The sequence below is a fragment of the Nomia melanderi genome, chromosome 8 (genome assembly GCF_051020985.1).
Source record: "Nomia melanderi isolate GNS246 chromosome 8, iyNomMela1, whole genome shotgun sequence".
Classification (NCBI taxonomy): domain Eukaryota; kingdom Metazoa; phylum Arthropoda; class Insecta; order Hymenoptera; family Halictidae; genus Nomia; species Nomia melanderi.
The window spans coordinates 16,299,905-16,322,107 of record NC_135006.1 but is presented as its reverse complement, the minus strand read 5'-3'; the positions used below and the strand labels follow the sequence as shown (position 1 = coordinate 16,322,107).

Sequence of the window (22,203 nt, the reverse complement as noted above, 5' to 3'; positions counted from 1 at the left end):
GATAGCGGGAGCTCTCATGTTAGTAGGTATAATAGTTATAAGAATTACTACATTAATTATCAAGTTTTTTTTATAAATCAATAATAAATTAATTAAAAAATTTTTCAACTGAACGAACCTATACTGCTGTGTCCCCGCTACTCTATGAAAAATATATTTCTATATTTCGTTATATTTGTCGTTTAAGTAGTAAGGTGTAGAACGTATATAATTTAAATGTTTTTAAAAGACTGTTCTGTTGTAAATTTAGAGAAACGATATATCGATACATTATTATCGAACTAATCGTTCGACAGTTATTAACTACCTTCACAACGATTTGCTGACGTTCTACTCAAAGATGGCGGTGATGAGTACGCCATGTTTTTTTGTGATGTTCGCGCATTAGACAAATTTTTTGAGAATCGTAATCCGTATGAGCAAAATGGCTGATGATGACCCGTGGTTATTAAAGGAAGACGGTTATTTAAACGTGGACACTGAGTGCAAAAATATAATCTATCATGCTAATCTAAATGTGTTATTAATCACTACTGGCAGTGCGCAAGTATACGTAGTTGATGTCAACTCAGGAGTGATATTGCAAAAGAGTTCACTGTCGGGTAAGCATTTCGGTGTATCTTTGCTTTACGGATATTAATTGTTTGGTATTAACAAATCGTTTCATCATGTATTTCATCAATGATTTCTTTGCATTGGATCTAATTATGCCTCATGATCAAGGTCGTGTACGCGTATAAAACGTCAGGCGTGACTAAAGTTTTCCTTTTTTATTCAAGTGTTTTCATAATAAAACAATTGATTTTTTTTCCTGAATAATCAAGTAATAATTTCATTATTTTTTTGTTGTAAAGTTTTTCAAATTTCTGCTATTATTTCAATATTTTCCTCAAGCAGCTTGCATTATTATTCCATGTTAATGCCTTGTCTTACCTTTGCGAGGTAAGTTGATGTTTCAGTTTCATATGTCACTCTTGTTGACAATCACAAAATGTATATGCTTTGAAAATAAAAATTTTACCAATATAGACAAAAAATATGAACTCTCCTTATGAAGTAAAGTTTGGCAGTTTAATAATAATTTTCATTTCTACAGGGAAATTACATGGGAAACTTCAAGGTACATATTTATCAAATGGTGTAGATAAGATATTATATACCGATGGAAGAGGAATTGGAGTACGTAGTGATTACAATGGTATACTCCTTTTGGACACTCTTTTACAAACAAATGTTTCAAGAAGTGAAGATGTTGTGAAGCTAGAGTTAATGTATTCTGAAGCTAATTTGTTAGATCAGTGTCTACGATGTGTAGAGTTACCAGGTGTAGATCATGTGCAAGAAGTTATACAAGAATTAACAAGCAAGACTTTTACAGTGGAAGCAAGCCAAAAGAAAGGAATTAAGGCCCAAAAAGTAAGAGAAAAGAGAGAAGTATTATAAATTCATTAACTGAATTTCTAATTTGATTTCTTCTATTCAAAATAGTGGAATACAGTATGTCTGGAACTACCACATGGTTCCTTGAAGCTTGTGTGTTCAGGATTAGTAACAGAATTAAAAAGATTAAATAGATATATTCCTGCATTACCAATTGCTTCTGCTATTAATGAACGATTAAATGGCCTATTACCGGGCCTGGCATTAGAAGGGAGTCCTGCTGATAGAGCATTAATGTTTAGCGAAGAAGTTCGCAGAGAAACATTTTCAAAATGGCCACACATAAACTACGAGTATAACATTTTAATGATGACTATTATATGCTAATTGTAAGTTTTGTATGTATACTTCATGATACTCATATTTTAGGTGGGCTTTACCTGACCAAATGGCTCAGTTTGGTTTATACCATCACCCAAATGGAACAGGTGATGACAGAGTAATGTGCTTTACATGCAATGTTTGTTTAGTTTGTTGGGAACCAAAAGATGAACCTTGGTCAGAACATGAACGTCACTCTCCTGCATGTCCTTTTATTAAAGGAGAGTATACACAAAACGTTCCTTTATCAGTTACCCTTGCCACTGCTCCAGCACGGGAGACAGGTGATGTCATAGATGTGATTAGCACTACAAATGTTAGTGGTCTTGTGGCTACAGCTTCCAGTAGTGGTTTTATAAGCATATGGAATGTAAAGAGACAATTAAAGGTAAATGTTTGGTATCAAACACTAATTAGGTTTTTCAAAAATATTTCAAATATTGTGATTCTTGCAGAAGGAAGTTTCATTTTATGTAGCTCCAATTGAACAAGAAATAAATAATAAAGAATCTATACAGTTTGGTTCTACTAGAACTTTGTCATCATATTTGAGGACACTCAACACTGAAACAGATCCTCTGTCAGAGTACAAGTATCCAGCTTCTCATAAAGTGCAAATTACGGCACTTTCTGTAGTAGGATCTCCCATATCACAAAACAAGGATGCGAAGACTTCTGGACCTATGCTTTCACCTGTAGAAACCTCAGACTCTAAAATTAGGCCATGTGTAATGTGTGCTGTTACAGTGACGGTTAGTAATCCATCGCAATTAAGGACTTTAGAAAATGTGTGGGCCGCATCAACACATTTAGCTCCTTCATCGTCTCTTGTTCGTGCAATGAACAGTGTAAATAGCGCTGCCAGTGATACTTTAGATATAATGAAAGTGGCAGGTGATAGGTATACACCATCGAAATTGCACTATTTAGTACTTTATGATTTCCATCATAAGACTACAACTACACAACCAATTAAAGAAGATAACACTAAGGATTCTAAAGCAAAGAAGACATTATCAGGAACCGGAACCAGCGCTAGTTCGAATGGAGAGCGACATGAAAATCTGTACCAAGATTTCTTGCTTGGCAAATTTTTGTACGAAGTTCCAGTGATAGAGGATGTAGATTCAGACCTAGTAGTTGGTTCGCATTTTGATGGTATCTTTCCAGCGTCTGCTCTGACTGCATCATCTTCCAATGGAATTTATTCCAATCCCATTGGTATCACAGTACCTCCTACATCAAGCTCGTTCGATGCAAATTTCAATCCTATCAGTGGCCCAGAACATTTTGCATCAACGTCCGATTTGACGACGATGAATAAAAAGAGTTTAGACATCATGAAGATAACAAAGACTGAACCAGTTGTTATAAAAACTGTACCCATCGAAGCCCCTGATAATATTAAAATCACTTACGTCGGGCCAACTGTAGATGGCAGGTATTTGTATGTCGCTATGTGTCCTACAACAGACAACACAGATTCATTGGGTTCGAATAATAATCAAATGGACATCGATGAAGATAATGAATTCTTTCCCCAGAAGGGTTATATGTATTGGGACCATGACACACAGTCCGGTAGATTAATAAACGGTGAAGTACACGACGACGCTAGCAACACAAATGCCATATTACTTATGTATGCTTTGGATTTTTCGGGGCAAGTTGTAAAGATCTGCTCTGAACCAGTATTTAGACGAGAGTTCCCGGCAGATGAAGCGCCTCTCGAACATGTATTTTTACCTCTTCAAAGAAAGAGTACACATCCGTTGTTTGATAAAAATACTAGCAAAGGTTCTAATACGAATTCAAGTACATTGGAACCTGTTGGAGAGGTAGCTTTAATATGTAAAGATGGTGTCATTAGAGTACTAAAACTACCATCGTTGAAAACCGTCACAGAAGCAAGGATCGAAGGGAAAAAATTTGTTTCTGCAGCTTACTGTACCAGTAAGTTTCTGTTACATGCATATTAGTATATGAACAGATCGTTGTTCTCAAAATACGGATTTTTTAGGTTTGGAAAGATTGTGCGCATGCACGAGCGACGGTGAGCTTCATTTCTATATTACAACTGACGAAGAAGATTCTGTAGAGGATAAGGAGGATCTCGAAGATGTCACTATGGTGACAACAGAACAGAGCAACAAAAATACAATTCCTAGCACATCTACCTCATCTTGTCCTCAGTAAGAATAGAAAAAGTAATTTAGAAATGTCGTTGCACACGGTACTTTTAGTATGAAGTATTTGTCGTTTTTCCAGGGATCAGTTGATTGCGCACAAACCAAGTTTTTCACATTCGGATTTACGCACTTTATATGAATTAACAAGGTTTGACCGTCAATCCCCCGCATACGGTGCTACTGTTCCACCTTGCTGGAACGAAATGATGCAGGGTAAGAAGCAACGTCGTCATCCGCAGCAACACCACACACGAATCTGGCGTTTACATAACGAATGGTATGGTTCTAAGCCTGATAAAGATATTATTTAATTTTATATTGTGTGATATTCTTTTAATTGTGTTAACTTCGAAAGTAGGACTACATGGGACGAACATGTATTTGAGTTAACTCTCCCTCGAAGTGCGGCTGGAAATATCGGTCACGTCGATGTGAGATTTAGTTCATATTCTGACTGTCAGGAATTGCCAGTAATTCAAATTTCTCTACTCAAGCAAAATGTGAGAAGAATGGGAAGTCAAAAAACCCCGTTGACTTCGGTGGACGAGAGAATAGACTTTAACATAGGTAGCGAGCAGAAGGCGGAAAATCCTGTGGTGACGGAGGAGTATCAGAGACAACACAATACAGAAATTTTATGCGGTCCGATCGAATTGCACCATTACATGGATTTAACATGTAGATCCGGGTGTGTTACACTGACTAGTCCGAAGCTGTTTCGTACAAAAGCGAGAACTCTTCTTGTACACATTAAGACTTTGACTGATCCGACAAAGGATGGCGTAAGATTCAGATCTAATATATTCATATTTCAATTTATAAGAGTCTGTTGAGAATGAAATGTAGTGAAAAATGCAATGACAATTGATTCTAGGTGACAATGAAATCTAAAACTAATACGTTTGCCAGTAAACCTCCTACATTGAAAAAGTTGAGGAGAGTCGACATCAGTCGACCGTTCCTTTCCAGAGACACTTCAGAACGATTAGTCGAAGATTTAAACGGTAAAAAGTTGGAATGTGACATTGGTAAATGTTATGTTTATGAGCTGTCTAGTATATGCGATACTCAATACATATAATTAACTTTCGTAATGACATTCAAGGGTGCGAGTGGATCCACGAAATAGCAATTACTGTCAGAACCATGTATCCTACTAAAATACCGAACGAGAAAGCTGAGCGTTGCGCTATGTTAGAATCTAAAACCTGTTTCGAGAATTTATTGAGAGTGGCTTGTTTGGAAACATCTGACAAGTACGAAGTATTACTGTAAATAATTAAGATGAAACTCTTAGTGCATGGAAACAAGTTAAAAGTTCTACGATTGATTGCAGGTCACCCGTTACGCAGTCCCTTGCGTTAGATATTCTTATATGGATAACCACTATTAGATTAACGAGACTGTACAGTAATCAGAACAACACGAAAATAATATCGTTTCAGTTGAAAACAATTCGTTCCGTTCAAACATGGTTACCTAGTTTATTAAAAACTTGTCTTTTGCATGCTGGTCGAAGCATAACACGGAAATGTATAAAATTAATAATGCTCTGCAGCAGGTATGTTAATTACAGTATTGGTACCGCAAGTGAGAAGAATATCCGTGTAAACTCTGTTATTAACATTAACAAATTACTTTTAGGGATTTTTATAATTTAGAGCATCCCCCATTTAATTTTTTCGACGAGGCTTTGGTTTCTGCATTGGTAAAGCTGTTACCGTCGATAGTAGAGGTTCAGTGGGCTGGCTCATTGCGATGGATACAATTGTTAATTACTAGAATCTTACCGTTAGATAGAGATCACAGTATTGCTCAACAGTGTGTCACTCTAATACAGCAAATAGCTGCTGAATTATCGAACCGAGTAAATCCTTATCATTTGTTACTCGCAACAAGGTATAATTAATCGTTTCAACATATTGCATGAACTTCGATACTCCTTATATACTTAGAAGTAATGATATTGTAAACTAATACAATCAAAAACGAAGCCTCTTTTTTGGGAGTTAAATCTTAAAATGCGAAATTTCATTTACCAGCTTACCGAGTTACTAGCTCACAATGTCATTATTTCTAAATGCAAAGTCACAGGAATTTTCATCATATTGTTTCCCAGGTTTGGCTTATACAGTACTCCGTTTGAAACGGAGCTTTTTGATCTGGACCCCCCGATGCCTCCAAAATACAGTCCGTTACCGTCTACATATGTGTCAGCTGTAACTAATGAACAGACGGTACCATCAACTGCTTCATCCAGTTCGGTGTTTTCACAGGATACTATTGATTTAAGAGACCTGCTTAGTTTACCTACACATCCAGCCAGCGAATTGGTGATGCCTAGTAAATTAAAAGCTTCATGTACTAACCACAGTATGAAGGGATTGCTCGAGGTAATGCATCAAAGTAACTAATTATAATTAACGAACAATGTTTCACGAGAAGATCTCTGGCACAGGTTGAACCACTTCATTTCTCTTGCCACGCCGTTTCTAATGGTACCAAAATGGAAAAAATTGATCCATGTATGAGTACCGGTAATATCGGTGCTCCGCTTTACGACAGCGCTGTTACGAACAATAACGGCGTACCTGATATAAAAACCATTCATCAGACTTATGTAAGTATTCCAACGAAATAAATTGTTATCTTTCTTTTTTCTGTTAGTGCATCAAGACTTCTTCCATTCTTTCTGTTTCTCCTTTACTCTTTCTTCATTAGACTCTTTAATCAAAGTAAGAATTTTCCGGAGCATGATCAGCTTGCGCGAGGGCAGAATAATGTTATTACTTATCTGAAACTGTGACACATAGTAAAATAGTAAAATAAAACAGGCAGGTTGCACGGTTTCTCTTCCGTAATTTGAAATGACGATAAAGTAGTTTCGTGACCGTTTATTGTTGTATAGATGTTTTTTCGGCTAGAAGAAACATAATCCAGACAGAAATCATTGTCCATTGTAGAACTTGGATGCTGGATCGCTAGGACCAGATGTTCAGACTAAGTCGACAACTACATTAAGCGATCTACTTAGTCTCTGTACAGGAAGAGCGTTAAAGAAGCCAGCTTCGCAACTGATGTTCGCGCCTGATAATCAATCAGACTGTGCTGAATCTAACGATATGTCGGTGAACAATCAGACATGGCATGACACCCAAAGTGATATGCCTAATTCGCACATATTAAATTCCGCTTTAACGAAAGAAAAATCCTCTGTACAAAATCTCGGTACTACCGTAAACAAAGTCGAAGACAGCAATCCTAAAAAGGTAGATTACATAGATGAGAAGTTGTACCTCCTTTTTGTTTCTCTCCGTTTCTCACTTCGACGATTTCCTGTCGTTCTTACGATGTTTTGTATAGCTTTATTAATATGCTGTTTACAACTGAGTTTATACATGATTTTTTGTTGATGTCGGAGACACAAAATGCATACACACACATATACAACACATACACCTAGCTAGATACACGAAATGCAGTTTGCATGATAGGCTTCTTATGAACAATTTCGCATCATGCATTCAATGTCAGTGTGATTCTAACATCATTTTACCGTATCGCATACTGAGGTGTTGTTCATCAAATCTAGAACTTACAGAAAAAAAACTCTTAATATATTATTCAGAAAACTAAGGTTTGAATTTGGATGCATTGAATTTTTGGTGCAATATACGAATATATATCGTGAAGTGAAAAAAAAAAAAACACTCCAGAAACAATCATTCGAAATAGATCAGAATTTTCTGATGTAATTTTTATAGACAGTAATGTGTTTGTTTATGTTTACGAAAGAAATTTCGCGTTTTAATTTTATATACCAGCTTTCTTGATCTACTTCAATAAACTATGTAAGAGTTTCAGTTTAATGCTTCTATTATCGCACTTACAAGAGCGTTCCACAGTAAACGAAGGTCGAAGATAGCATCGAATGTACTTGAATTTTTAATTCCAGTACTTTTAAAACGTTCTGTTCCGAAATACTGTGCTCTGTAGAATTACATTTTTGTTGCATTCCCATGTATCTGTATAGTTTTATATGGTCTACTTCCACGATAAAGTAGAAACAAAGTAGATACTCGATTATAGTATTTGCATTGAATGTTACTGAAAGTTTAATGATTATCTTATATACACGTTACAGCGAGAGGATATTGCATTCCCATGGGGAAGATTACTGTGTTGGCCACCTCAGCAGGCATTGGTGGTCGATCGATTGCATTCTGGTGCACGTCGCTTTGTTATTCTCGACTTTGGATCACCTATACTGCTTACCGACTTGATAATTCCTTCCTGCAGCGATTTGGCATTGTTAACAATAGATATATGGACGAAAAATGAAGATGTCGATAGCACGAAGTTAATTGTAACCACTGATATTGGAAATAAGCCACTGGTTGTGTGTGATCTTCAACCACCGCCTGTGTGCAGATATCTGAAGGTATACTATCAAGTATACACCATTTAAATTCTATAACAAAAAAGTATTTGTATTGTTTTTAGATAACAACTATAGGTCGATACGGTATGTCTCCAACCATGTGCAAAATTCCATTAGGAACGTTCTATGGACATATGGTAGTCCTACCAGGAGAAGACTATGCAGAATTGCATAATACTCCTACACTTTTTGATAGTTTCAATCCCTCTGTACAAGCTACAATTGACACGCAATGCAACATTTTGTCTGCTCTTGCAGAGGATGTTCAGTGCAGGTACTTTTCATTTTAAATATCATTTAATTAACGAGTACGTCATGTTACTATAAGTATATAATTCTTAATACAGATTCAGTTTAGCTACTGAACGATTAAAGAGCCTACTAAATCCACTGTTGTGTTCAGAGACCACTAATTTTATGCATATGCAACACTATCTTTGCTATAATAAAATTCCTAACGTAAATAAGGAACAACTATCTGGAAAAATAATGGCAACTTACCAGGTGAGTGAAAGTGGAATGAGTGAATTAAAACAAAGACAACAACATTGTACACGTTGAATGTTACAGGAGTGCATAATGTTTCAACATCAGCTAAATGTTGTGCATAGCGTGTGGAGACGTTTGGAATCATGGAAAGGTTCTCAGAATGTACCATCAATGGTTCTGGCAAATGCACCTAGTGACAAATTGCGAGTTTTAGAAGAGACTCTGCTCGATATTCTTTTATACACTGTATATGAGATCGGTCCTGTACCAAGTGTACGTGTTTTATCTTGTTTTAGTATTGAAATTGTCGCAACAAAATCTAAGATAAATCTATATATTTCAGATACCGATGTCAATTTGTGATGTTTTCACACCTGCGGTGTGTGAAAAATTTTTCCACTCGATTTGCGTAGTCACGCCAGCGCCGCGGTTGCAGTTACACGCTGTTGCACTTTTAGCCCGCATGGCCGGTCATCAACCGTGGTGGGGTAATTTTCTGTCTAACTTGTTGATCAACTTATACTCGTCTTCGTCCACGCACATATTTCCTCAGGATAGGTAATATAAATTTTATTCGAAGTGTACTCGACGAGAGTTTAATAATATAATGTAAAAATTATCCTTTCATTATCGTTTGTAGAGTATTTATTCTGTTAACGTTCCTGGGACGTAAATCATTGATCGCGGGAGTCAACAGATCTTCAGTCATAGACGCAATGGTTCGCACATTAGGGAAATTATTGGCACCGTTATCGAATGTTCAGTCTTCTAACACAAATCGTTTGGATATAACACTTATTGGCTGGGTATTACTCTTTTTGTCGGTGTGCTTAGACACTGTGGCTGTTCCGCCTCCCTGTTCAGAAGGGAGTAGCGAAAAAAATAAGGACCAAGGTATTTTTACACATTCTTTTTTGTAAAACGTTGCCAAGATTTTGATATTCTTATGTTATGAAATTTCTTTTGTAAGGTTTTTCGTCACGTTGGGAATTCATACAGGGAGAGTCAGCAATGCAGAGAAAGTATGACAGTGCCAATCGGTCTGCTGTTCCTTGTAGCTACCCTATGAAGTGGCAAAAACGTATCATGGAACACAATCAGCAACTTCAAGAACTGGAACAAGCAAAGAAAGGAGTTCATCCTTTATCACAGGTATAAATTTAATCTTTTAATAATTTTAAGTAAGCACTAAATGGTTATACTACAGGAATGGGAGAAACTTTCCTCATATTCTGCCTCGGTCTGCATTAAGTTAAAAGCAACAATGAAAACTCAAGAGCGTTACTTCAAGAAGCATTACAATGCCAAGCACTCCAAAGATCTTTTAATGGTTCGAAGGAATGATCCACAGCATTCATCGCGAAGTTCACGAACTCAAGCACAAGCAACCACTAGGTCTGTACGACAACGAACTTTATTATATATGGCTTTTACTTAATGATTAATAACGTTCAAGTTTTCTTTTTTCTTTTAGTTCTAGTAAATCAGAATTGATGGATATGGACGTTGAGTATATATCTAACTTGTCTCATCAACATGTTTTACCAGTAGCCCGAGGACTAATCGCTTTAATTTTGTGCAATTCTGCTAATGTGGACATGTTCTTGTTAGCTTGTAAGGTAAATAAATTATCTCCTTATTATCTTCTTGTATATTTGTGTCATCTCTGACATTGTTATCCTCTAGAAGTGTTCTTGAACTTAAAGGGTAGCTGTATTGTCCGCGCTTTTCTAAATCATTGAATTTATTTGCATTATAGGTAGTCGCTAGGCTAGTTATATCCACACGTCCTACAATTAGCTTGTGCGAACTCATGAGCGATGAACAGCTCTTAAAATTAGTTAGACTGGCAACTGGTACTTCTGATGCTGCCTGGACTTCGCACGCAGTTTCATGTCTCTTACAGGATTTATTGGAAGGTACACAGAATATTATTTTTCATATGTTTCACATTGAGAAACAATTTTAATGTTTATTCCCTTTTTTTCTGTACATAATTATTCAAATTTTTGTTCTTGAAAGCATGTTCTACGTACGAAGGAAGTCCATCAGAAGAGAATTTCGAGCCTCTTGCGACAGAAAAATGCCAAGTAATCGATGAAGAATCTGTTGGCACAGCTGGAACAAGTAGTGCTGCAGTTACACTTAGTAACGATGAAGAATTCACTGCAGTTGAAGTAGAAGAAGATACTCCGGATAGTGTAGTGGTAACTGCGGCCACTGCTGCTTCGACGTCAAAATCTAATGGATTTCTTCCTTCTCTGTTGGAGTCTGATGACAGTGAGGTTGAGGATTTGGATGATATTTTCGAACGTGGTAGGAATATCTTGAAGAAAGGGAATTTAATGTTCAAGACTTTGGCTAGTTCCAGGTATTTCTTACACGGTACACAAGAAAATTTGAAAATAATTCAATATTAAACAATTGTATGCTTTGCAGTATATCATCGGCAATGGATGCAAGATTAGAATATGGATTAGAAATGGGAATAGAAGTGTCGTTGAGGCTGTTGTCTACCTTAGGAATGTACAATTTGCCTCAAAGTATAAATGCTACAATACATGTGAGTTATCGCTTTTCAATTTTCATTTTTTGAATATAACAAATTTGTTCAATGTTATAATTGTTTTCATAAGGTTCCAACGGAATCCAACCGATATCCACAACAACAATCATCTAGAGACATGCTATGTCTCACAGCTCCCAGTCTATTAATGTTAACTAGATGTTTTAACAAAATATTCACGGACTTGTATTTACAGGTAAATAGCCATGATCTAACGAATAATGATTATATTTGAATACTACCTGATAACTCATAATTAAAATATGTTTATGGTAGAATGTAGGAACAAATTTGGAACTCACCTTAGAGTTGTGGTTAACATTAAATTTGGATGCATCTTCAGAGCAGTCCAATTCGTCAAATCTTATCCATCCTTCATTGAGACCTCTGATTCCTTTAAGTTCGATAGCTATTTCCGGCCTTATATCTGCATTATCTTGGTAAATATAATATAATTCAAGTTAGAAAATTATTTAATTTGCTTATAACGTTCTTTTAAGTAAAATGTGTGAATTATTAATATAAAATAAATGATTGTTTAGGCATCCAGGAGTATCTTTGCGGGGTTGGTGCCTCGCTCTTGAATGTTTGACTCTTGCGAGTAACAGCCAGTCATTAGAAACGGTTGCGGGAGGTATGGCTAGGTGTCTTGTAATGCGCAATTTGGGCCCAATGCTTCTGCGTCTGCTGTCTGGAAGTGGGCTAGACATTAATGCAATGGATAAACAATATATCATGGTATATTTTACAATCTCTTTCCAAGTATTTTTATTTTCACGAAAATTTATATTTTAACGTTGTCATTTTTAGGCTGGACCTATTGTTTGCCAAGCGTTACAAGACTTTTTGCTCAGGTTAAAAACAAAATGCGCTCCTAGTTTCGGCGTAGGAGATACATTGAGGAAAATTTTGTTATGGGTGGTAGATCAACTTGTACAACCTGGAGGAGCTCTTTCTGCCAGAAGAGGACCTTTAGACGCACAGTACAAATTTATCACATCTTTAACGGATTTAAATTTTGTCAAGATAGACTTAGGAACTGTAATGAGCGTGATCGAATGCGTCGGAGTACTAGTTTTTACTTATGTCAGGCGTTCTGGAGGTAATTTCTTGAAATTATTCATCTGAGATTCATACATTTTTCCAAGCAATTACTTAGAAATATTTTCGAAAGCAGTTGGTGTACAGTGCGGAGGTACCGTTGATCTGGCAAATCCATCCGGTGGATTCTGTGGTTTATTCGCTTGTGTGCTAGGTGGAGATACGCGACAAGGACGTCCAGCCTCTTGGGATACTTTAGTCGTAGCTCTTATCAAACTAGTGTGTCGTCTTGTTCAAACTCCCCTACTTGATGTATGTATTATCATAGTTAACGTTCTCTGTAGGAAATACTGATACAGGTTTTCGTATTTGAATATTTCTTATTTGTAGAATTGCGAGGATCAGTCCGATAGTACAATAGGAAACGATCTCTCCGATGCAACCCTTGATACAACAAATGACATTAATGAAACTCAGATGAAGATAAATATCTCGCAAACTGACGAAAGTAAAGTTGCGGAGCAGCAATCCTCTTCTCGCCAGCAACAATCTACGCCTAATAATACCAATATACGCTGTGTTGCGGATGCAGGTGAGGAAAGGAATATCAGTAATTTCGATTCGAAACACTAATTACTGTTTCTTTTCAGTTTTACAACATGGGCCTACTATGACGCGATTACTGGCAGCCCTCGGTCTCAGTACTGGCTCGTCCGTAGCTATGCTTTTAGGCAAGAGCACTGGAGCAGGGGCAGCGACCGAACTTGATGACATGGCATCAATCCCAGATGCGACATTCCAACTCTTAACCACGCTCACCAAGAAAGCCAGCAATCGTACCTTGGTCCTCAACCCCCTCTATCACTATCTCTCTGCTTGTAAGAATCGTTACTTAACCAGTTAATTTTAAATATTGAGATATCATAGTGATATAATGATGATGTTACAGCGTCAGGACAAAGAGAATGTGATCGCCAATTCGGTTATATGCAACTATCTGAGCCCCTTCTCTGGTACATCTTATGGGTCCTAGATAATGAAGTGTCGCTGACAATGTTTACAGCGATGGGTGGTGTGAAAGTACTTTGTGAAAATTTAGTAAAATCAGCTAGCGGTGGTAATAATAACTCTGCTGCGCCTGGTGTAATTGCGTTGGTTATGGAACACCTCTCGAATGCTCCTAATGTGGTACCAGTTGCTTCAACTAGTAGCAAGAAATCTGTGAACACATTGGAGGCCCATGATGATGGCTTATTAAATTTTGCCCCCTTGGGTACTATATCTTGGTTGAATCCTACTGCACAACCAGCCGATGTTCTGATACAAAATACCACCCCTCAAAAACGAGCGAGAACTGCTGCGTGGCTGTATCATTGCTACCCCGACGAAGCGTGGGTGGATCTGACAATTACTTTACCCTGTGCTATATTACTAAGAAAGGTTGAGTTGCAGCCGCATCTCACGTCTTTGGCCAGTAAGATAAATCAGTATTGTATGGTAGTATCGACAGCATATAATGGTTCACGTGTTTCTCATAACAACGAATTTTATGTTTCTAGCATGTCCGTCGGCAGTTGCTATTGAAGTTTCACGTGAAAGTAACAGTCCCTTAACTCCTGTCTGTCCACCGATGCCAACAGCAGGATTAACGTTTATATGTATCACGCTCTCTCAACCGGAAGTAGCCACTTGTGTATTGGTGCGATTGTACAAACCACGAGATTCGACGAACATAAGTTTAAGTCAGATCAGATTATTGGGTACAACGGCATTTGGTGAAATAAAAACTAATCACGATACAATTGATGAAGAACAATTGACGAAGTCGAGGTAACTCTTCTCTCATCTGTGAAAATATAACTGCTTGGAATATCAGTCATTTCAAGAGCAAATGTTTAAGAGAGGATTCCTTTTTTATTGCACTTGTACAGCTCGGGATGGTTGCGATTGCTGCATCAGTGTCTGTTTGTGAGCGCATTGAACAGTGATCTCGCAACTAAAGTTCTCAACTCCGCTGCCTCAGTTGAGGGACTAGTAGAGGCATGCTGTAACCTCCTATTGCTGTCAGCCCCATCTCTTTTCACTCCAAATTTGGAGACGGTTTTATTTCAACTCGGCTTACACTCTCGAGAGCTTGGATTACGCTTGATTGGTCTTTTACTGAACAATAGATCCACTCCTTTCTTCCAAGGTATTACTCTTTTTCGTAGAAATTGAGTTAGGTATTTCTTTATGAAGATGTACTTTTGAGCTGGCCGAATAACAAACAATTTATTATTACTTTTATAGGTGCTGTGGCTACCCAAGAGACATCGACAGTTCAGTTAGTTGTTGAATTACTTCAACAGCTTTGTTCCATTCAAGATTCTTCCACGGAAGCGCGTATGATTGCAGTACTTTCTTGGCTTCAAGCTTCAGCCCTGAACGGAGTATCTCGACCTAGTAGTAGCCCTAACGCTATCAGTCCACCTGCAGTATACATTCATTGTGTGTCTTCCATTATATGGAAAGCTCACCAACAGCAGAATCTCAATTACGATTTACAAGCTTTGTTAACGGACGAGCTTTTCAAGTACGTAGCTTTGTTTGTTGTTCACCGTTATCTGTTCTGGATGAAGTTTAATTGAAAATGTACTTCTGGCAGTGCTTTGTATCAATGGACGTTGACCTTGGATACGAGTTCGGCTTTGAAGCAGGCGATTGACTCCGCTCTTTGTGCCTTCTGTTACGTGAGACCGACGCTTTTTCCTTTGCTTCTTCAAAGGGTAGGAATTTTAGTGCTTAATTCGTCGACGGATTATTCCGCGTCTGCGTCGGATGATAGAAAGGAAAGGGACCGGCAGTCTGAGGATAAAAAGGGTGACCTTAACGATGAGGGATGTTACTGTCGCTTTGTGTTGTCAGAGTCTAAGCGGTTAAATTTAACGGAAGGTCAGTTACTTACTGTTGCTGCGGCAGCACGATCCCCGCCGGGTATTCAACAGCTGATCGATTCCGGGCTTCCTGCTCTGTTAATCGCATCAATCACTGGTAAGATGTTGAAACAATGCATGACCATTTGGGATTCTCGCGTTAAAAGAATATGACTTATTAAATAGCAAGTTTTTCCTCGCAGATTTTTGTCACTTGAAGGAATCCAGGCAGCAACAGCAGCAAAGTAAAAGGTCACTTTCGGAGGATCATTGCCAAAGCAATTCCGTAGATGATACTAGTTTAACCAATAGTGACAAAGCCAGTGAAACATCTACACAAACGAATAACCATTTCGGCAAGTGTATATTTTTATGATTAATGTTATCTATAGCCTTTATACTAATGATGTAACTCACTGCTTAGATGGTTTGTGTCTGACGGAACCAGAAAGTATAGCAATGGTGTTAGAGTTCTTGACTCTGGTATGTTCAGAAGGCAGAATGCGCGATTGGTTAGGAAAAGAGGGCCACGGATTCTGGTTACCTCTTCTCTCTCTCCTTAGCAATCGAGTTGTAGAGAGTCCATCTGTGTCTTCGTCAAGGTAGAATACTACAGAATCCACGAATGTCTTATGAAACAAATTAGATACTAATAATGCGTTTGTACATTTTAGATGTTCGAAAACGAGCATTTCATACGCTTCATTGGAAAGCGCTATAATCAAGTTCTTATCTAGGTGTTGTTGGTGTCATCTTGAGAATCAAAAGTTGTTGGCTAAATTGTTGACTGATGTAATCTCTCAACAACGAATAACTTCTAGTAAGCTCCTTTCGCTAGTTCCGTCAAATTAAAGTTATCTACCATTTGCATATTAATGTTATCTTTTGTATAGATGCATGGTACTTCCATGGAATTTCGGGTTTTACGAGACGATTGATTCTGCAGTTATTGTTGGAAGGTGAAAAAGTGTTGGTGTCTGTGACATCGGAAGCACCTGTGAAAGTTTCAAACAGGGCAGCCAATTACAGTATGCCATCCATGCCTCCACATCCAGCTCACCCGCTCGGCCATTATCACCAATTGTTGTATATGTCTACTCAGTCAACTGTAGCAGATATATTGCAACAAGTATCTGGTACGATTGCGTTTCAAGATCTAGTAATTGTTAAATATTTTCCTATTGAATGACTAATCTTCTACATTTGTTTAAAGGTACCTGGTTCTTATTATTGTTGCCAAACACATACAAAGGTAATGAAACTGGCTCTACTAATAATCGATCTAGAGAACTCTGGGAGTCTGGCATGGCTATTATAGTGGACACACTTAGTGTAGCCGCAGGAAATACAGCGAAAGATAAAAGGGCCAAAGAAGCTTCGAATAGATCCCAAGCACGTGGTCCTACTGTCAGAAAGTCTAGAACAACTTCCGGTAAGTCATATTATTGATTTCTATCTAAACTGTTTCATAACTCGCTTATGTAATAAAATTTTTGCAGACTCATCATCTAGTACTACCAAAACAGCAACAAGTAACAATAACATGCAACCAAATTCTAGTAACTCCGCTAACCAGCAGTATTTGATACATGCGTCGAGACCAAATATTCCGTTACCGCCAAGATTAACTATTGCTCAGCTTCTAGCCATTGCCGAGGACAGCGGAATATCGTTATCGGAACCTTGTTTGCATCTCATATTACGCCAGCGGAATAAAGATTCAGAAGGTATTCTAACGAACTCTAAATTATCCAGCGAATATACATCAAACAGGTTTGTGATCCATTCTGTTTTTCAGAGGATCTAACGAAGCAGAACGAGATCGATTTATTGAACTATAGAAGTATAGAGAGCTCTTTAGGAGTGTTTAGCGCTGGCGGTGGTCTAGCCATATTAGCACAGCACTTGCCTTTGGTATACCCAGATTCTAGGAGGCCACCGCCAGTAGCCGAGAAAAATCCCTCATCCGAGGTGCATTCGGATTGGGTAAAAATAGAAGGCAGCGACGACATGTATGAATTTTTAGAAGAATGTGGAAGCAATTCATCTCCGCAAACGTCGACTCTGACACCCTACGTTCCTCCACATTCTCTAGCAGCCTTCGGACTATTCCTCAGACTTCCAGGTTATGCGGAAGTGTTGTTGAGACATCGAAAGCGAGCACAGTGTCTGCTTCGTCTCGCGTTGGGTGTGTCAGACGACGGCGAAGGCGGGGACGTTTTAACGACCCCGTGGGCTGCCTCGTTGCCGAGTTTACCGTTTCAAGTATTAAGACAAGTACTCGACGCCACGCCACCGACCACCGATGAAGGTATCTTGTTGCGCAAAACGACCATTGAGGTTGGCGCCATGCTTCTTCTGCTGAATTGTCTGGCCATTTTTACTCATCAAACGACTCAGAACGAGAACGCGGATCAGAAAGGAAGTGGGATTCAGGGTGAAGCGGGACGCAGCGACGATAATTCGCATTTGTACTGGGCGAAGGGCACCGGATTCGGAACCGGTTCAACTCAACAAACTTGGAACATTGAACAAGCTTTGCTGCGACAAAGATCTGAAGAGGAACACGTTACAGTATTATTGCAGGTACTAGCGAGTTACATAGGACCTGGTGGACAGAAGCAAAGGGAACTACCTTCACCTTTCCCGGACTTGTTGGCCATGTCATGCCTACTCCCGGCTTTGTCCTCGTATTTAAGGAACGACTCGGTCTTGGATATGGCCAGGCATATTCCTTTGTATCGCGCGGTATTGCAACTGCTCCGAGCTATGGCTCGTTCAAATCAGTTGGCTCCGCTTTTGTTACCCAAAGGTGGGAAATCGGGTGAACCGTCCGTAGTATCCCTTCTATCCAGTATGAAGGTTTGCGTGGACATTTACGTTCACAAGATTAATCGTACGAGAGGCAACAAATCGAAGACGTTGTTCAAGTATCCAGACGATACTGAGCAAGACGAAGGACTAGCTACTTTGATTCCTGATATTCAAGAAAGCGCTACTATAGTACAAAATGCTACTGCGAGATTATCGGCTATGGACGAGGATCTGCCTGAATCCAATCCGGCAGGTCCAGAGTTACCGTTGCGTTCCATTGAACAAAGATACTTAGAAGTTATGAAGAACTTGCAATTTGGTAAGATTATTTTTTCAAGATCGTGTCTACTACTTCCAGGTGTAGCGATCATAAAAAATTCAATACTCAAATTCTTTGTATGCGCAATTGCAGATACGTATGAAATGATCACCGAGAATCCAGAATCCGGAGGGTTTAAATTTGCTGTCTCGTATCATTTTGAGTTCAACATGAGAACAGCGGGTGAAAGAAGTCACCCGACTAGGGTCAAGCGGCTAGCACAAGAGGTTGTCACTTTATCCACTGCATTACCTTTGTCTTACAGCAGTAGCGTGTTTGTTAGATGCGACGCAGACAGATTGGACGTGATGAAGGTATTCGATTTGCACCATTGACACTCGAATAGATATATGTCGCGTATTATTTTTTTTTTTTTGACGTTAAATATGTTTTTTTAGGTTTTGATAACAGGACCTGCGGAAACGCCGTACGCGAACGGATGTTTCGAGTTCGACGTGTATTTCCCTCCGGATTACCCTAATAGTCCAATGTTAATAAATCTAGAAACCACTGGTCGCCATACTGTGCGGTTCAATCCTAATTTGTACATCGATGGGAAAATCTGTTTGAGTATTTTAAATACATGGCATGGAAGGCCCGAGGAGAAATGGAATGCACACACTAGTAGTTTCCTTCAGGTGAAAAACATTGAATATATCGAGGGAACGATTAAAATTTTCCGTTATTTATATTGCAAAGTTAATATTCTTTGTTTATCCTGAGAACAGGTCTTAGTTTCGATACAGTCATTGATCCTGGTGTCGGAGCCCTACTTCAACGAGCCAGGATACGAACGGTCACGAGGTACGACGAGCGGAGCCCAATCTAGTCAAGAATACAATGCGAACATTTGTCAGGCTACTGCGAAATGGGCGATGCTTGATCAAATTCGTAATCCTTGCCCATGTTTCAAAGAAGTAAGTACTTAACTACTTGAAACTTAAGCGAACTTGAAAGTTTAGCGAGAAAGAATTTCATATGGACGATTTCGATCTTTTAGATTATACATACCCACTTCTGGATAAAGAGACACGAAATCGTCGCACAATTAGAAGGGTGGATAAGGGACATGGAAATGCATGGGACGGATCGTAGGTTTGGCCGTACCCTTTCTTTTAACGCCTTAGCTTTGAGGGTAAGTGATCTCGCGATTTTCATGTTTCTCATCGCGAAACATTTCTAATTGTCGCGTGAACGTTTCAGAGGCACTATAGATTATTGAGAGAAGAGTTGAACAAGCTGCCGACTCCCGAGGGATTAGAGGATTTAGTGGAACCCCTTGCGTCTCCAGGCTCTCCCATAGAATTATCCGGCACTCCGGATACACTGACAACGACACCGACGTCGACGGCACCACCGGCTACTACACTTTCTACGTCAACCAGTAATTCTGTGAACAACGGCAGCACGAGCAATCACGTCCATCACGACATCGACACGGATGTTGAGATGGAGAAGATGGTTTCGAAAGTGTGTGAATAGCTACGGGATGTTAATAGACATTGTTGGACATTTTGAAAAGTCTATATTGTTTGTGTTATGACGGACAAATAACAGACTGATCGAAATCGGAAAGGGAATCCTATTACACTTGTCAAAGTTTTTCAGGTGGATTGATGAATGATTAAGCCGAATGAAAGGTTGCAGTAACTTTTCCGATTGAACGAACGACGATATCGACACACGAGGAAATGAAGACGGAGTTAGGGAATAGATGTATGCCTGCCTGTATGTGTGCGTGTGCTATCCGTCTGCCTGTCCAGCCTGCCTGTCTGTGTGTATGCCTGCGTGGATACGTGACGAAGAACATGAGACGGGAAAGGAGGCGGGATTGAATCTAAGAGACACTTGTAAAGACAAGGAATGCGTACGCGTGAGAAGAAGCGTGACGTGAAGAACAGGAGAGAGCGTAAAAGAGACACAAGTGGAACCTGAGAGAAAGACAGAGAGAGAAAGAGAGAGAGAGTGAGAGAGGGAGAGAGAGGGACAGAGAGAAAGAGCGTGAGCAAGAGGAGGGAGAACAAGTGGAGAGACTATATTCGATAAACAGAGTGAAGAGCGTGAGACAACTAACCGATGATTATAAAAGAAGTTAAGTATGAATGTGACAAACTCGTACGTGGTAGGTACTATCTGTGGCTACTGCTATGCTATATGTATGCTGCATTCTACTTCGTATTACTATAAGTACCAAACTGTTATTCAATATTTATTATACGTGTTCCTCGTTTACGTAGCCGGTACCCTCTACTCGCAGTGCGACTGATTTTAAACGACGAAAATAGCACGTGACCGGCGAACGAGACGATTGCGAAAGTTAACGGTTATAAAGAAAAAAGTTAATACCTGTACGCGACAACGGGACGCGATCATTTGTTTCGCGCGCGGTAGAACGAATCGCGGTATCGCGCAAACGAACAGAACCGGTTCGCGGAACAAACCCGCGTGTTCAATTCCAATTTGACGTTCAGTTCCGTTCACTTACCGTCGAGATTGCGCTCTTCGTTTTCTTCTCCCCCACTTCGTTTCATTTCGAACCGAGTGCCACGGTTTCGTTGCGAATCGTCTCGGTCGTTCAGCTCGTCGTTGCGTCGCGCTCGACAACCCGCGAATGGAGAACGATCGCGAACAGAATATTAGCTGTCCTGCAGCTCGTGGCGCGGGGTTGGCCATTAACAGGTGTGCACAGTGTGATTATGATATTTTTTCGTGCCGGTATCGATCGCGATCCGCGATGTACTTTTTACGGGAAAACAATAGTATAGCACGTGTTCGGCTTTGCGAGCGATCTGCCTGTCATCGAATGCTGATTTCCTTTCGATGAACTCCGTCGGAACGACGACAAACAATGTATTAGCCGAGAGATGTGTAGCCTTCTTAACCGAAAAGACAAGGACAAGAAAAGGTATATATATACACATATACACATAAGTGTGTATATATATGTATATATATATATATATATATAAAAACAAAAAACAGAAAAAGACATTGAAAAAGAAAAAAGGTGGAACCAAATTGAGCGCATTTTCGTTCTTCTCGAATTCTCGTTTCTCTGCTCCCTCGTCTTGTTCGTCTTATTACTTTTCAAACGACACGCGCAGTGTGTCGGATCCGATCACGATAGCGAATCGCTAGAACTGATCGTACCACGGTCCAAATGGATTTCCTCCTGTAGAGAAACGAGCAGTACGCCGGACGCTGTTCGGACGTTTCGAGAAGCACCCGTTTGCATTTCAACAAGACGGTTCCAACGACGAACCGATCCACGCTGTCATCGACGACGCAACGATCCGACTCGTGGTCAGCGCGCGCCCGTCGACCGGCCCGTCGCGAATACGATCCATTCGTCGTCGAACGATTGCACTCCCAACGGGTGGAGATTTAACTTGGTCGAAAACGTCGCGCTGCCGACGTCAACGATCGTTTCTTTTCTCTTTTCTGTAAATAATCGTCACACACGAGTAATTGTACCGCATTACAAGTAAATGTTTGTAATTCCGAAGTAACTGGATACAAAAGAAACAAAAAAAAAAAAATGCTCCGATGTAACGTATACTATTGCATGGATTCCTAAGCAATGAACGAAGCAGAACATACGTAACGATGATGTACGTGGCAGGAGAACGTGTTAATAGTTATTTATAATAAACGAATATTACCACGCCAAA

At 39.3% G+C, this 22,203-nt stretch overlaps 1 protein-coding gene across 2 annotated transcripts; it reads left to right on the top strand.

The window, feature by feature from the left end:
• The first annotated feature begins 309 nt into the window (after positions 1-309).
• On the top strand, positions 310-22,203 carry Bruce (BIR repeat containing ubiquitin-conjugating enzyme). 2 transcript variants are annotated; one of them, XM_076369635.1, is made up of 51 exons: positions 310-602; positions 1,097-1,416; positions 1,489-1,733; positions 1,810-2,149; positions 2,217-3,714; positions 3,782-3,953; positions 4,030-4,227; positions 4,309-4,732; positions 4,825-4,978; positions 5,056-5,206; positions 5,287-5,511; positions 5,595-5,849; positions 6,070-6,343; positions 6,409-6,570; positions 6,914-7,219; positions 8,095-8,391; positions 8,454-8,665; positions 8,739-8,895; positions 8,962-9,153; positions 9,224-9,438; positions 9,521-9,774; positions 9,851-10,032; positions 10,088-10,275; positions 10,355-10,499; positions 10,640-10,799; positions 10,903-11,251; positions 11,320-11,443; positions 11,517-11,642; positions 11,723-11,886; positions 11,989-12,184; positions 12,257-12,548; positions 12,624-12,799; positions 12,878-13,079; positions 13,138-13,365; positions 13,437-13,961; positions 14,047-14,317; positions 14,419-14,678; positions 14,777-15,059; positions 15,132-15,517; positions 15,603-15,755; positions 15,824-16,001; positions 16,074-16,219; positions 16,293-16,535; positions 16,613-16,831; positions 16,899-17,126; positions 17,198-18,532; positions 18,626-18,846; positions 18,931-19,170; positions 19,261-19,449; positions 19,533-19,667; positions 19,736-22,203. In XM_076369635.1, the coding sequence occupies exons 1-51, from the start codon at positions 416-418 to the stop codon at positions 20,012-20,014; spliced, it is 14,061 nt and encodes a 4,686-aa protein (XP_076225750.1). In that variant the 5' UTR covers positions 310-415; the 3' UTR covers positions 20,015-22,203. The 2 variants fall into 2 exon arrangements, with proteins under 2 accessions (XP_076225750.1, XP_076225749.1); XM_076369634.1 differs by having other exon boundaries at positions 4,306-4,732.